At 46.2% G+C, this 13633-nt stretch overlaps 1 protein-coding gene across 1 annotated transcript in view; it reads left to right on the top strand.

The window, feature by feature from the left end:
* cacna1ba (calcium channel, voltage-dependent, N type, alpha 1B subunit, a) overlaps window positions 1-13633 on the top strand; it is a 147223-nt gene that overhangs the window by 96245 nt on the left and 37345 nt on the right. The window contains exons 20-25 of the mRNA XM_039013923.1: window positions 828-1580; window positions 1780-1967; window positions 2690-2816; window positions 5207-5336; window positions 9518-9577; window positions 9884-9990. Of these exons, the coding sequence (XP_038869851.1) occupies window positions 828-1580; window positions 1780-1967; window positions 2690-2816; window positions 5207-5336; window positions 9518-9577; window positions 9884-9990 (1365 nt within the window). The remainder of the gene's footprint in view (window positions 1-827; window positions 1581-1779; window positions 1968-2689; window positions 2817-5206; window positions 5337-9517; window positions 9578-9883; window positions 9991-13633) is intronic.

The raw sequence follows: 13633 nt of genomic DNA, 5'->3' as shown, positions 1-13633 counted from the left end.
TTATGTCTGCTCCCCAGTCCATCACTACTTGAGGTAAACTAACTTACTGTACGATGGCCATGACAATCTATTTGTATAACATAACATAACTTCCTGGTGATGACCGTCATCCTCATGTTGACATTATTGAAGCAAGATGGAATAAACATCTCGTCTTGCTTCTTTACTTTTGCCACCACAGTAGCTTGATCATTCCCTCCTTATAGTGTACCGTACACTATACTGTAAGTTCACTCAAATAATCCCCTGCCACCTCTCCATTCACCCCTAACCAGATACCTCAGTTTAGAGCTTACTCTGTTCTCAGTGTACTACATGGAGGGTACGTAGTGGAGGCTAGATTGGAGTCCTGGGGTTGAACATTCCCACAATGCTAGCACGAGTAGACATGGTAGTCGTTTTCATGCCATTGTATTGTATGAAAGTTAATTCTGCTTTCTACACAGTAAAGGAAGTCATGTTTGATGTATCTGTATACGGGTGGTCTATATGGCATAGGTAGACTACTGATTTACAATGCATGTGTTCAACCATTTCAAAGTGCTCTACAGACATTGACAGGGCAAGTCAACTGAAGCATGCTTGGCCTGTCCATATAGTCTCTCTTTTTACATGTGGTAATGGAGAGGGACTGTTTTTCTGTGATAAAACCTCCATTGCACTTCCATACTGTATGTCATTCAGCATGCAGGGGTTTATCTGTTATGACGTGTGATGTATTCCAGAATGATTATTTTCAAATACATGAAATACATATCAATCGCGCAGTAAAAGACAGGTTCAATGTACCCTAATAAAGGTGAACTGCCCTGTCTGTCCACCTGCAGTAAGGAGCAGCAGAAGTCTCTGAAGATGATGTCAGTTTGGGAGCAGCGAACCACTCAGCTGAGGAGACATAACCTGCGGGCCAGCAGTGAGGCCCTGTATAGCGAGCTGGACCCTGAGGAGAGGCTTCGTATGTCCTCCGCCCTGCACATCCGCCCTGACATGAAGACCCACCTGGACCGGCCCCTGGTGGTGGAACCCCATGACGGCCCCGGCCCTATGGGCCAACACAAGCCCCGGACCCCTGAGGAGACGGATACCCCTGAGGACCCGGCCGGCCCCCAGCCACGCAGGCACCACCGCCACCGGGACAGGGAGAGACCCATCGACGAGGCCAATGAGAATGGCGATCCAGGCAAAGAGGGTAGGCACCATGTCCACCACAGTCGTAGCAAGGACCCAGACGGCACCCGGGGCAAGGAGGGGAAGAGTGAGCGGTCACGCAGCCGAGAGGGGGGCAGGAGGCACCACCACCAGACCTTAGTGGATGAGGGAGGAGGAGGGGGGACGGGGGAGAGAGAGCACCGCCACCACCACTCCCACAGACAGGCCAGAGAGGGCAACGGCACTGTCAACAGCGGAGGCAAGGGCGAGCGCAGGTCACGCCACAAAGATGGCCGCTCGGGAGAGAGGTGCTCCAGGGGAGAGAACGGAGCCAATGGGGAGAGGAAGAGACACAAGACCCACGGCTCAAGGGGCCAGTCCACACTGGAGGGAGAGGACCACAGTGAGAGAGAGAAGGGGAGGGGCCACAGGTAAGACTGGCTCTGTTCCAGGCTGTCTCTGTTACTTCTCAGATGATTTCTACATGACTGCAAATCTAGTATTATACATCATTTTGTACTGATGAAAGCATATCACACAACATTATTTTAGAGGAGTAGATGTGTCTACCTCGTACCAGAGATCAATGACTTGTAATCTATGGTAATTGTATTTGTTTCCCAGGGACAGATATGTGGAGTCTGAGGGCGACTCCCTGGCCATCAGCCCCCAGCAGGACCCTGGAGATCAGAGGTGGGGCACCGAGGGACCTGAAGACTCAGACAACCAGAGGAACGTCAGACGGACTGGACAGACGGCCGTCAACATCCCCCCTGTCACCATCACCCCCCCACCCGGGGAGACTACCCTTATACCCAGTCAGTATCAACCTTAACACTAACCCTTATCCCCAGTCAGTATCAACCTTAACACTAACCCTTATCCCCAGTCAGTATCAACCTTAACACTAACCCTTATACCCAGTCAGTATCAACCTTAACACTAACCCTTATCCCCAGTCAGTATCAACCTTAACACTAACCCTTATACCCAGTCAGTATCAACCTTAACACTAACCCTTATACCCAGTCAGTATCAACCTTAACACTAACCCTTATCCCCAGTCAGTATCAACCTTAACACTAACCCTTATACCCAGTCAGTATCAACCTTAACACTAACCCTTATCCCCAGTCAGTATCAACCTTAACACTAACCCTTATCCCCAGTCAGTATCAACCTTAACACTAACCCTTATACCCAGTCAGTATCAACCTTAACACTAACCCTTATCCCCAGTCAGTATCAACCTTAACACTAACCCTTATACCCAGTCAGTATCAACCTTAACACTAACCCTTATCCCCAGTCAGTATCAACCTTAACACTAACCCTTATACCCAGTCAGTATCAACCTTAACACTAACCCTTATACCCAGTCAGTATCAACCTTAACACTAACCCTTATACCCAGTCAGTATCAACCTTAACACTAACCCTTATCCCCAGTCAGTACCGCAAACCTATTTTCCCTCTAATACTGTTACTTCAGTGTCTTGTGTTGCTGAGGTGTATGTAAACCTTTGTGTCTGTGTCCCAGTGAACAGTATAGACTGTGAGACCATGCCTATGAACGAGGAGAAGAAGACCCTGGAGGAGCGGACTCAGAGTGGACCCAGACCCATCCTGCCTTACAGCTCCATGTTTGTGTTTGGCCAGGCCAACGTGTGAGTGGCCCGCGTGGACAGCTCTACACAACACCGCTCTGTGCTACACAACTCACACCATTCACGCCACAAACACTCTGCCTTCCATGTAGCAAGTCCCTGCATGTTGACATTGTCATCTGGCCCCACTTTTAACTCCTTTAGCGAAGCTGTTAAAATGTTACAGTATATGTCGTAAAGGCAATCGAATAGCACTTTCCTTTAAGTCCACACACTCAGTCAAATATCCATCTTTGTAGAGGACTTGTAAACCTTTGCCTAAACCTACAATCAATTAATAGAAAACAAAAGCAGTAGCCAGCCAGCCAATGTTATAGCCCGTCTATATGCAGCCAGCCAGCCAATGTTATAGCCCGTCTATATGCAGCCAGCCAGCCAGCCAATGTTATAGCCCGTCTATATGCAGCCAGCCAGCCAATGTTATAGCCCGTCTATATGCAGCCAGCCAGCCAATGTTATAGCCCGTCTATATGCAGCCAGCCAGCCAATATTATAGCCCGTCTATATGCAGCCAGCCAGCCAGCCAATGTTATAGCCCGTCTATATGCAGCCAGCCAGCCAGCCAATGTTATAGCCCGTCTATATGCAGCCAGCCAGCCAATGTTATAGCCCGTCTATATGTAGCCAGCCAGCCAATATTATAGCCCGTCTATATGCAGCCAGCCAGCCAGCCAATGTTATAGCCCGTCTATATGTAGCCAGCCAGCCAATATTATAGCCCGTCTATATGCAGCCAGCCAGCCAGCCAATGTTATAGCCCGTCTATATGCAGCCAGCCAGCCAGCCAATGTTATAGCCCGTCTATATGCAGCCAGCCAGCCAATGTTATAGCCCGTCTATATGCAGCCAGCCAGCCAGCCAATGTTATAGCCCGTCTATATGCAACCAGCCAGCCAATATTATAGCCCGTCTATATGCAGCCAGCCAGCCAATGTTATAGCCCGTCTATATGCAGCCAGCCAGCCAATGTTATAGCCCGTCTATATGCAGCCAGCCAGCCAGCCAATGTTATAGCCCGTCTATATGCAGCCAGCCAGCCAGCCAGCCAATGTTATAGCCCGTCTATATGCAGCCAGCCAGCCAATGTTATAGCCCGTCTATATGCAGCCAGCCAGCCAGCCAATGTTATAGCCCGTCTATATGCAGCCAGCCAGCCAATGTTATAGCCCGTCTATATGCAGCCAGCCAGCCAGCCAATGTTATAGCCCGTCTATATGCAGCCAGCCAGCCAATGTTATAGCCCGTCTATATGCAGCCAGCCAGCCAATGTTATAGCCCGTCTATATGCAGCCAGCCAGCCAATGTTATAGCCCGTCTATATGCAGCCAGCCAGCCAATGTTATAGCCCGTCTATATGCAGCCAGCCAGCCAATGTTATAGCCCGTCTATATGCAGCCAGCCAGCCAGCCAATGTTATAGCCCATCTATATGCAGCCAGCCAGCCAATGTTATAGCCCGTCTATATGCAGCCAGCCAGCCAATGTTATAGCCCGTCTATATGCAGCCAGCCAGCCAGCCAATGTTATAGCCCATCTATATGCAGCCAGCCAGCCAATGTTATAGCCCGTCTATATGCAGCCAGCCAGCCAATATTATAGCCCGTCTATATGCAGCCAGCCAGCCAATGTTATAGCCCGTCTATATGCAGCCAGCCAGCCAATGTTATAGCCCGTCTATATGCAGCCAGCCAGCCAATATTATAGCCCGTCTATATGCAGCCAGCCAGCCAATGTTATAGCCCGTCTATATGCAGCCAGCCAGCCAATGTTATAGCCCGTCTATATGCAGCCAGCCAGCCAATGTTATAGCCCGTCTATATGCAGCCAGCCAGCCAATGTTATAGCCCGTCTATATGCAGCCAGCCAGCCAATGTTATAGCCCGTCTATATGCAGCCAGCCAGCCAGCCAATGTTATAGCCCATCTATATGCAGCCAGCCAGCCAATGTTATAGCCCGTCTATATGCAGCCAGCCAGCCAATGTTATAGCCCGTCTATATGCAGCCAGCCAGCCAGCCAATGTTATAGCCCATCTATATGCAGCCAGCCAGCCAATGTTATAGCCCGTCTATATGCAGCCAGCCAGCCAATATTATAGCCCGTCTATATGCAGCCAGCCAGTCAATGTTATAGCCCGTCTATATGCAGCCAGCCAGCCAATGTTATAGCCCGTCTATATGCAGCCAGCCAGCCAATATTATAGCCCGTCTATATGCAGCCAGCCAGCCAATGTTATAGCCCGTCTATATGCAGCCAGCCATTACTAGGAACAGCGTCTACATTAGTCTCTCAGGTGAGCTGTGTATGGACTATAGGATCTCTATCTCTCTCTCTCTCGCTCTCTCTCTCTCTCTCTCTCTCTCTCTCTCTCTCTCTCTCTCTCTCTCTCCAGGGTGCGGCGTCTGTGTCATTATATTGTCAGCCTGCGGTACTTTGAGATGTGTATCCTGGTAGTGATATCCATGAGTAGCATTGCATTGGCTGCAGAGGACCCTGTCCAGGCCAACGCTCCGCGCAACAATGTGAGTCTACGCACGCACGCACACACACACACACAGGAAGACATGCTAGACACACACAACCTGAAATGGTCCATCCACACAGACAGTGTGGTGAAGAAGGCGCAACAGCTCCTTTCCAACAGAAATTTGGATTGGCCCAACCGAGCCACGGCCTGTTCACCCCGCTAGCATCTAGAAGGTGGGGACAGTACAGGTGCATTAGAGCTGGGACCAAGAGATTGAAAAACAGCTTCTATCTCGAGGCCATCAGACTGTTAAATAGTCACCACTAGCCGGCCTCTGCCCAGTACCCTGCCCCGAACTTAGTCACTGTTACTAGTCGGCTACCAGCCGGTACTCTACCTTAGAGACTGCTGCCCTATGTACATAGAGTCATTGAACACTGGTCACTTTAATTAAGCAATAAGGGACAAGAGGCAGTGCTGTATCATGAATACAGTCACAGGTAAGTGCCGTTGTTCGGCCCAAAGCGATAGTGGAGGGCCCGTCAACCCATTTACCTGTGAATGTATTCATGGTACAGCACTGCCTCGGGTGCCTTATTGCTTTTATAAAACTCTTACCAACATACTAAAATAACAGTGAATTACATATTTTGATGAAAACATTATTTTGATGAATTCAAACATTATTTTGATAAGTCAATTCATTCAATATCATTCATCCACCAGAAGATATAGTCCCGAACAGAAATCTGGTTGTTAGTTCTTTTGGTCACGTTGCTACAGACGTGTCCCGGTCCTTAATTACTTTTGCAAAGTTGCTATGCGAAAGGACTGGTTGTCCATTCTAAACGAAATGGTTGCTATGCAGGCTTCTTGTCAATTGCTAGCCAAGCCAGCTTCAGCTAACTCAGTCACGTCAATTTGCATTTTTTGTTTTACCTTTTTTTTTCTTCTATTGGCACTTACTTGGATATGTCCCATGATAATGATGTGACAAGGCTGTCTGGTCTCGTCTGGGCACCGTTCACTCTATGGTACTACAGAGATCAAATTTTCAAAAGTGAAACATTGTTTCCTACAGGTCGGACAGGCAGACACAGCAAGGCTTATATTAACCCCCGCTGTACCAATCCAAATACTAGGCTGGAAGCAAAGGGAAATAATGTGCGTGTAGAAATAAATACAAGAGATGATTCAGACAGCAATCTAAACATGATGTTCTTATGGATGGAACCGTTAGCAAGCATAGGTGTGTCTCCGATGGCCAATGCAGCACTTATAATTAAGTGATAATGTCCTCGAGGCCGGTGTTTGGAGGATTTATTGTCACGGGTGTGTTCGTCTCGGGCCGGCAAACCGTGCCAATATATCCTCGAAACACCGGCTTTCGAAGGCATTATCACTTTTATACAACGGGTTACCAATATATTCAAATAATGATTGACATATTTTTATGATGATTCATGATTTCGATTGGCTGAGAAAAGCTGCCATCCTGTCTGTCTTGTCCCGAGTCCTGACACGTTCATTAACATAGGACAGCTGGAGATCCAATTTCAATATTGAAACAATGTTGAAAATATTGGAGAGACAGACAACAAGGTTATTGGAGAGACAGACAGCAAGGTTATTACTAGTAGACTCTGCTGTTGAAAACCAAATGCTAGTCTAAAAGAAATGGGAGATAATGTCTAGATGCTTTTTACAGTGTTGATCTTGTATATAAATTGCCTGGCTGGGCTGATGAGCCAGTGGATTGAGCAGTCAGATGGAACAGAGTAAATAGGCATTTCAACGTCATAGATTTAGCCGGTGCTAACCCATCAGTATCCAGGATTAGACTCACCCATTGTATAATTAGCAATAAGGCCCGAGGGGGTGTGGTATATGACCAATATACCATAGCTAAGGGCTGTTCTTACGCACGACGCAACACGGAGTGCCTGGACACAGTCCTTAGCTGTGGTATATTGGCCATATATCACAAACCCCCGAAGTGCCGTATTGCTATTATAAACTGGTTATCAATGTAATTAGAGCAGTAAAAATAAATGTTTTGTCATACCTGTGGTATACGGTCTGATATACCACGGCTGTCAGCCAATCAGCATTCAGGCCTCGAACCACCCAGTTTATAATAATGTTTACATAGTGTTTTCCCACTTCATATATGTATATGTATATATACAGTATATATGTATATATATATTCTAGACAAGGCTCATCCTATAAAACTACTGCTGTAGACACCGTTTCTATTCATATACTGTCTATACATACCACCATATATATACCACCATATCGATATATATATATATATATATATACACTGCTCAAAAAAATAAAGGGAACACTTAAACAACACAATGTAACTCCAAGTCAATCACACTTCTGTGAAATCAAACTGTCCACTTAGGAAGCAACACTGATTGACAATAAATTTCACATGCTGTTGTGCAAATGGAATAGACAACAGGTGGAAATTATAGGCAATTAGCAAGACACCCCCAAAAACGGAATGGTTCTGCAGGTGGTGACCACAGACCACTTCTCAGTTCCTATGCTTCCTGGCTGATGTTTTGGTCACTTTTGAATGCTGGTAGTGCTTTCACTCTAGTGGTAGCATGAGACGGAGTCTACAACCCACACAAGTGGCTCAGGTAGTGCAGTTCATCCAAGATGGCACATCAATGCGAGCTGTGGCAAAAAGGTTTGCTGTGTCTGTCAGCGTAGTGTCCAGAGCATGGAGGCGCTACCAGGAGACAGGCCAGTACATCAGGAGACGTGAAGGAGGCCGTAGGAGGGCAACAACCCAGCAGCAGGACCGCTACCTCCGCCTTAGTGCAAGGAGGTGCACTGCCAGAGCCCTGCAAAATGACCTCCAGCAGGCCACAAATGTGCATGTGTCTGCTTAAACGGTCAGAAACAGACTCCATGAGGGTGGTATGAGGGCCCGACGTTCACAGGTGGGGGTTGTGCTTACAGCCCAACACCGTGCAGGACGTTTGGCATTTGCCAGAGAACACCAAGATTGGCAAATTCGCCACTGGCGCCCTGTGCTCTTCACAGATGAAAGCAGGTTCACACTGAGCACGTGACAGACGTGACAGAGTCTGGAGACGCCGTGGAGAACGTTCTGCTGCCTGAAACATCCTCCAGTATGACCGGTTTGGCGGTGGGTCAGTCATGGTGTGGGGTGGCATTTCTTTGTGGGGCCGCACAGCCCTCCATGTGCTCGCCAGAGGTAGCCTGACTGCCATTAGGTACCGAGATGAGATCCTCAGACCCCTTGTGAGACCATATGCTGACACATGCACATTTGTGGCCTGCTGGAGGTCATTTTGCAGGGCTCTGGCAGTGCACCTCCTTGCACTAAGGCGGAGGTAGCGGTCCTGCTGCTGGGTTGTTGCCCTCCTACGGCCCCCTTCACGTCTCCTGATGTACTGGCCTGTCTCCTGGTAGCGCCTCCATGCTCTGGACACTACGCTGACAGACACAGCAAACCTTTTTGCCACAGCTCGCATTGATGTGCCATCTTGGATGAACAGCACTACCTGAGCCACTTGTGTGGGTTGTAGACTCCATCTCATGCTACCACTAGAGTGAAAGCACTGCCAGCATTCAAAAGTGACCAAAACATCAGCCAGGAAGCATAGGAACTGAGAAGTGGTCTGTGGTCACCACCTGCAGAACCATTCCGTTTTTGGGGGTGTCTTGCTAATTGCCTATAATTTCCACCTTTTGTCTATTCCATTTGCACAACAGCATGTGAAATTTATTGTCAATCAGTGTTGCTTCCTAAGTGGACAGTTTGATTTCACAGAAGTGTGATTGACTTGGAGTTACATTGTGTTGTTTAAGTGTTCCCTTTATTTTTTTGAGCAGTGTATATATATATTGCGTACTCTGATATTGCTCGTTCTGATATTTCTTCATGTCTTTCTTTGAATTTTGGGGATTAGTGTGTATTGTTGTTGTATTGCTAGATATTGCTGCTCTGTTGCACTGCACCTGCGATAACATCTGCATAACTGCGTACACAACCAATAAGATTTGAATTGATTTGACTCAGTTAGACATTTAAAAAACAACAACAGGTGTGACAACCAAGTTCATCCAAATATATCCGTCAGCGAGGAGAAGATCAGGCAGCTGTTCAAATGAGCTAGAGGAATAATTACTTTTGCATTGCCTCTTGGCTGTGTTTTTCTCTTGCACTTACTCTCTCCTGTTCAGGTGCTCAAGTATCTGGACTACGTCTTCACGGGAGTTTTCACATTTGAGATGGTGATTAAGGTAAGCGCTAGGATAGGCACGTGTCATTAAATTACATTTTTACTAAATGACTGAACAAAAATAACATGTTTTCAGATCCTTTTTGGGCAGCTGCCTTAGATTTCCACGATATATTTGTCTAGAATTGATTTCTTTGTTTTTCATTCCGTTACTCCTATGGTTGTACTGGCCTCATGCTACATGCCGTGTTTATTGAAATGCATTACTAAATGAGAGAACTTTAATTGAATACATTGGTGGACTATAGGAGGTTGCTCCAACCTCAGTGTGCTGTAGCCATCTAACCCTGCTCTCTGATTGGTCCAGATGGTTGACCTGGGCCTCCTGCTCCATCCTGGTTCTTACTTCAGAGATCTCTGGAACATTCTGGACTTCATTGTGGTCAGTGGCGCACTGGTGGCATTTGCATTTTCGTAAGTTGTATATTTTCTTAGTAACGTTCATCATTTCATGAAATAAAATAATTGCACAAGGCAAATTTGACAGAAGAAACTGATAAGCTGCACTTTCCCAGAAATACTTTTCTCCGTTGAATTTACGTGCGCTGTAATTCATCTGTCATTTCCCATCGGTTACATTCCTCAGAATCAAATTCCTTGTATCACCACAATATAATATGTCCTCCTGAATGATGATGTCTGCTACCTCTTACTGCTGCAATATTGTATTCATTATGGGCTCAGTCTTTGGGACGAGTTTTTGGGCAAATTGTTGTGATTATTTGTAAGAATGAGAATATGTCAATTCAGGTGAAACACTGGGTTTAGTCCGGGAGAGAGAGTCTCTGTGGGTTTAGTCCGGGAGAGAGAGTCTCCGTGGGTTGAGGGTGATTATCCTGTACATCTGGTAATGCTGCTGCTGCTGCTGCTGCTGCTGCTGCCAGAACCTACCATTAGTTCCATAACAACACAACGGGAAAATAGGAATGCATAATGTCATGTTTATTTGCTTATAGTTGAGGTGTTTGGCAGTAAGGATTGTAATTGCGTTTAATTAACCCCACAAAATGCTTTATTTCATGCTGTGTTTGAAGTGTACAATGTGAAGTGTGCAATGTGTGTGTGTGTGTGTGTGTGTGTGTGTTATGTGCGCTGTTGACTCAAAGTTCCTTTTCTGTTTCCTTGTGGCTTGGATCTCTTGAAGGAGCTTCATGGGGTAATGCTTTCTCTCTCTATCTTTCTCTCCCTCTCTCTGTCTCTCTCTCTCTCATCTTGCCTGTCTCTGTTTGTGTGAGCTAACAGGGTCTATGCTCAGTCCATAGGCCCGTTTTGTTCTGGGACACACATCTCTCTCTCTTCTCGTCATCTTTTCATAGTCCACTTGTCTTCTCTCATATTTATCTGCTTGACCATAGATCCTCTGTCCTGTTCCATGTTCCCCTCCGCTATAGGGGGCAATGTCACCTCAGTGTGACTACATATTCACCAGGGCCGCACTAGACAAATACATGTGTTGCTATGATGAGAAGGACCCTACTGCTCTATATCAGCTCATGTTTTGATTACAAATGGACCTACTCACCAAACACATTTCATTAAGTGGCAACTACTCATACAAGGTAGTAAGAAAGAACGCCACTTTAGAGCTGAGGAGCTCTTTACATCTCTGCATGGAATCTCAGAGTGTGTTTAAACTGTTATGGTGTCATCAAGGTATCTATATTGGTGACTGCTTAGTGACCATACGGTACCACCCTCCATCCCCACTTTGTTTGTCTACAGCACTGCCTCTAGTATCTATCACTCTCTCCTAGCCACTCTGACAGACAGCCAGCCGTGTTGATGTTGATCGATGGACATTATTCTCCCTGCATGCCCCGGGCCTCATTCTGCCTGTCATGTCAATGTGATCCACCGACTCATTGTGAATGAACCGTACCGCCATCGTGATGTGTCATCGACACACTGTTTGTGTAGTGTTGCTTCCTTGAATCTCACGACCACGTGTCACCGTTCCATCTCCCTTCAGACATTCCACATCTGTCAGATGTCCTCTGTCTGTTGGAAACGTCTGCTAGTACACAAGAAACACACTCTTACCTGTGCCACCAAAACAAGTGGCAGGAGTGTCTTTTTGACAAACACAACCTGATTCTTTTGGGTCTCTTTTATGAACATTGCCTTGAAGAAATGAAAGCCATTTTGCAACCCAGTCATCCTTGAAGAAGTGTCATTATGGCCGAGATTGCCATTTGGCGAGGGCCTTTTCTAGTCGGATCAGTTCCTCACACTTTCACAATAGCATTCAACTGTCTGTCACTGACAGACTAGTACAGTAAATGACAAACATCTCAATTTCATACATCATAGGCCTATTTCCATTCCCCATATCGTATTGTTTAGATTGTACCTGTCATATTTTCTATGTGTGGGAAGACGCCATAATTGTGTTCTTTATCTTGTTTTTTCCCTTTACTGTTTTCCCCCGTCAGACCGCCACAAGGTGTGCCCAGGTGGGGAACCCCCTCTCCTCTCTACCCCTCTTTCTTCTGCTTAGGCCAGGATCATATCACTAAACCTGTATGAGTAAAGGGTTTCCTTTACAGACCAGGAGCCTTTGCCATGTCACTCTGATAGCTTTCAATAGAAACCTTTCTCTCTCTTTCTGGGTGTTCAAATCAAATTTTATTTGTCACATGTGCCGAATAGAACAGGTGTAGACCTTACAGTGAAATGCTTCCTGACAAGCCCTTAACCAACAATTCAGTTTAAAAAAATATGAATAAAAAAAAGAAATAAAAGTAACAAGTAATTAAAGAGCACTCTCCAATCTTACTGTAAATGGATGCTGAAGTAAAATGTGTTCATAATTGATGATTGACCCAAATCCCAGCATCAGCACTAACTATGCTGGCCATTCTAATCATTATGTACAGTAGACTCTTTGTATTTATTTTCAAGCTTCTATGCCCAAGTCAAATACTCTGAGCTATTATAAACACACATTCATGTTTATTCTGTTAAACTCTTTTCCCTAGGAGACGCACCAAGCATAGCCCTATCAGTGCCTATATTAAAACATAATACAGTTTTGTTCCACTGACAGAGAGAGAACTACAGATGTAGGATCTTAATTTGATCACCCTGTTGCAGGAGAACTTTCCTGCAATGCAGGACATTTTAAACTTGTAGTGTATTTGAGGATTAAAAAGGTTTCTGAAGTTTATAATTTCCCCTTTGAAATTTCAGACCTGATTTTCCCTAACGAAAATGTATCGACCGTTACAAAAATGTCCATGAATTATAATCCACATAATAATAATTTCCTGTTGCTGCAGGGATTATTTTCCTGCTGTAGCAAAATGGGTCAAATCAAGATCCTACATCTGTAGGACTACCTTTAGAGTAGTAGTAAAAATAGCCCGTGCTGAGACAGGACATGGTGGTTATTTTGGATGACCGTTTTGTTCTCCTTCCAGGGAGATGACATATGGGACACGCCAGCCACCTGTACCTGAGAATGATGTCCTCATTACATATTTAACCACTGTCTTGGCGTCTCATAGCTCTGTCACCGTCCAGCCCCTGTAGAAAACTCAAAGCGCTCGCAATGAAACTCCCAAGTCACATGTTTTTCTCCAAGCTGGTCAAGCGTCCTTTGAAAGCTATCAGAATGTCATGTGTGGTTTAACATGTGTGAGTGTTATGTGATCTCAAACCACGGGCTCTACTTACTGTGAAAAAAAGCATGCTGGACTAATGCGTATCAGAGCATGAATGTTGCATGCTGCTGTGGTAGAGTAGAGCTGTAACGGAGGCTGTGGGAGGGAGGAACCTCACCGTCATATCACATGGCCATGCTGTGTTGGGCATACCAGCCAGAGTTACAACATGGCTTTTATTCCCACTTGGATGGGGTGTGTGTGTGTGTGTATGTGTGTGTGTGTGTGTGTGTGTGTGTGTGTGTGTGTGTGTGTGTGTGTGTGCGTGCGTGCGTGCGTGCGTGCGTGCGTGCGTGCGTGCGTGCGTGCGTGCGTGCGTGCGTGCGTGCGTGCGTGCGTGCGTGTGTGTTCGTGATGGCAGCTGACAGCAGACAGAGGGAGGAGGCGGGGCAGGG

This window comes from Salvelinus namaycush, chromosome 18, assembly GCF_016432855.1.
Source record: "Salvelinus namaycush isolate Seneca chromosome 18, SaNama_1.0, whole genome shotgun sequence".
Taxonomy (NCBI): domain Eukaryota; kingdom Metazoa; phylum Chordata; class Actinopteri; order Salmoniformes; family Salmonidae; genus Salvelinus; species Salvelinus namaycush.
Note: the sequence above shows the minus strand (reverse complement) of the source record. Positions and strands in the feature narration are given on the sequence as shown.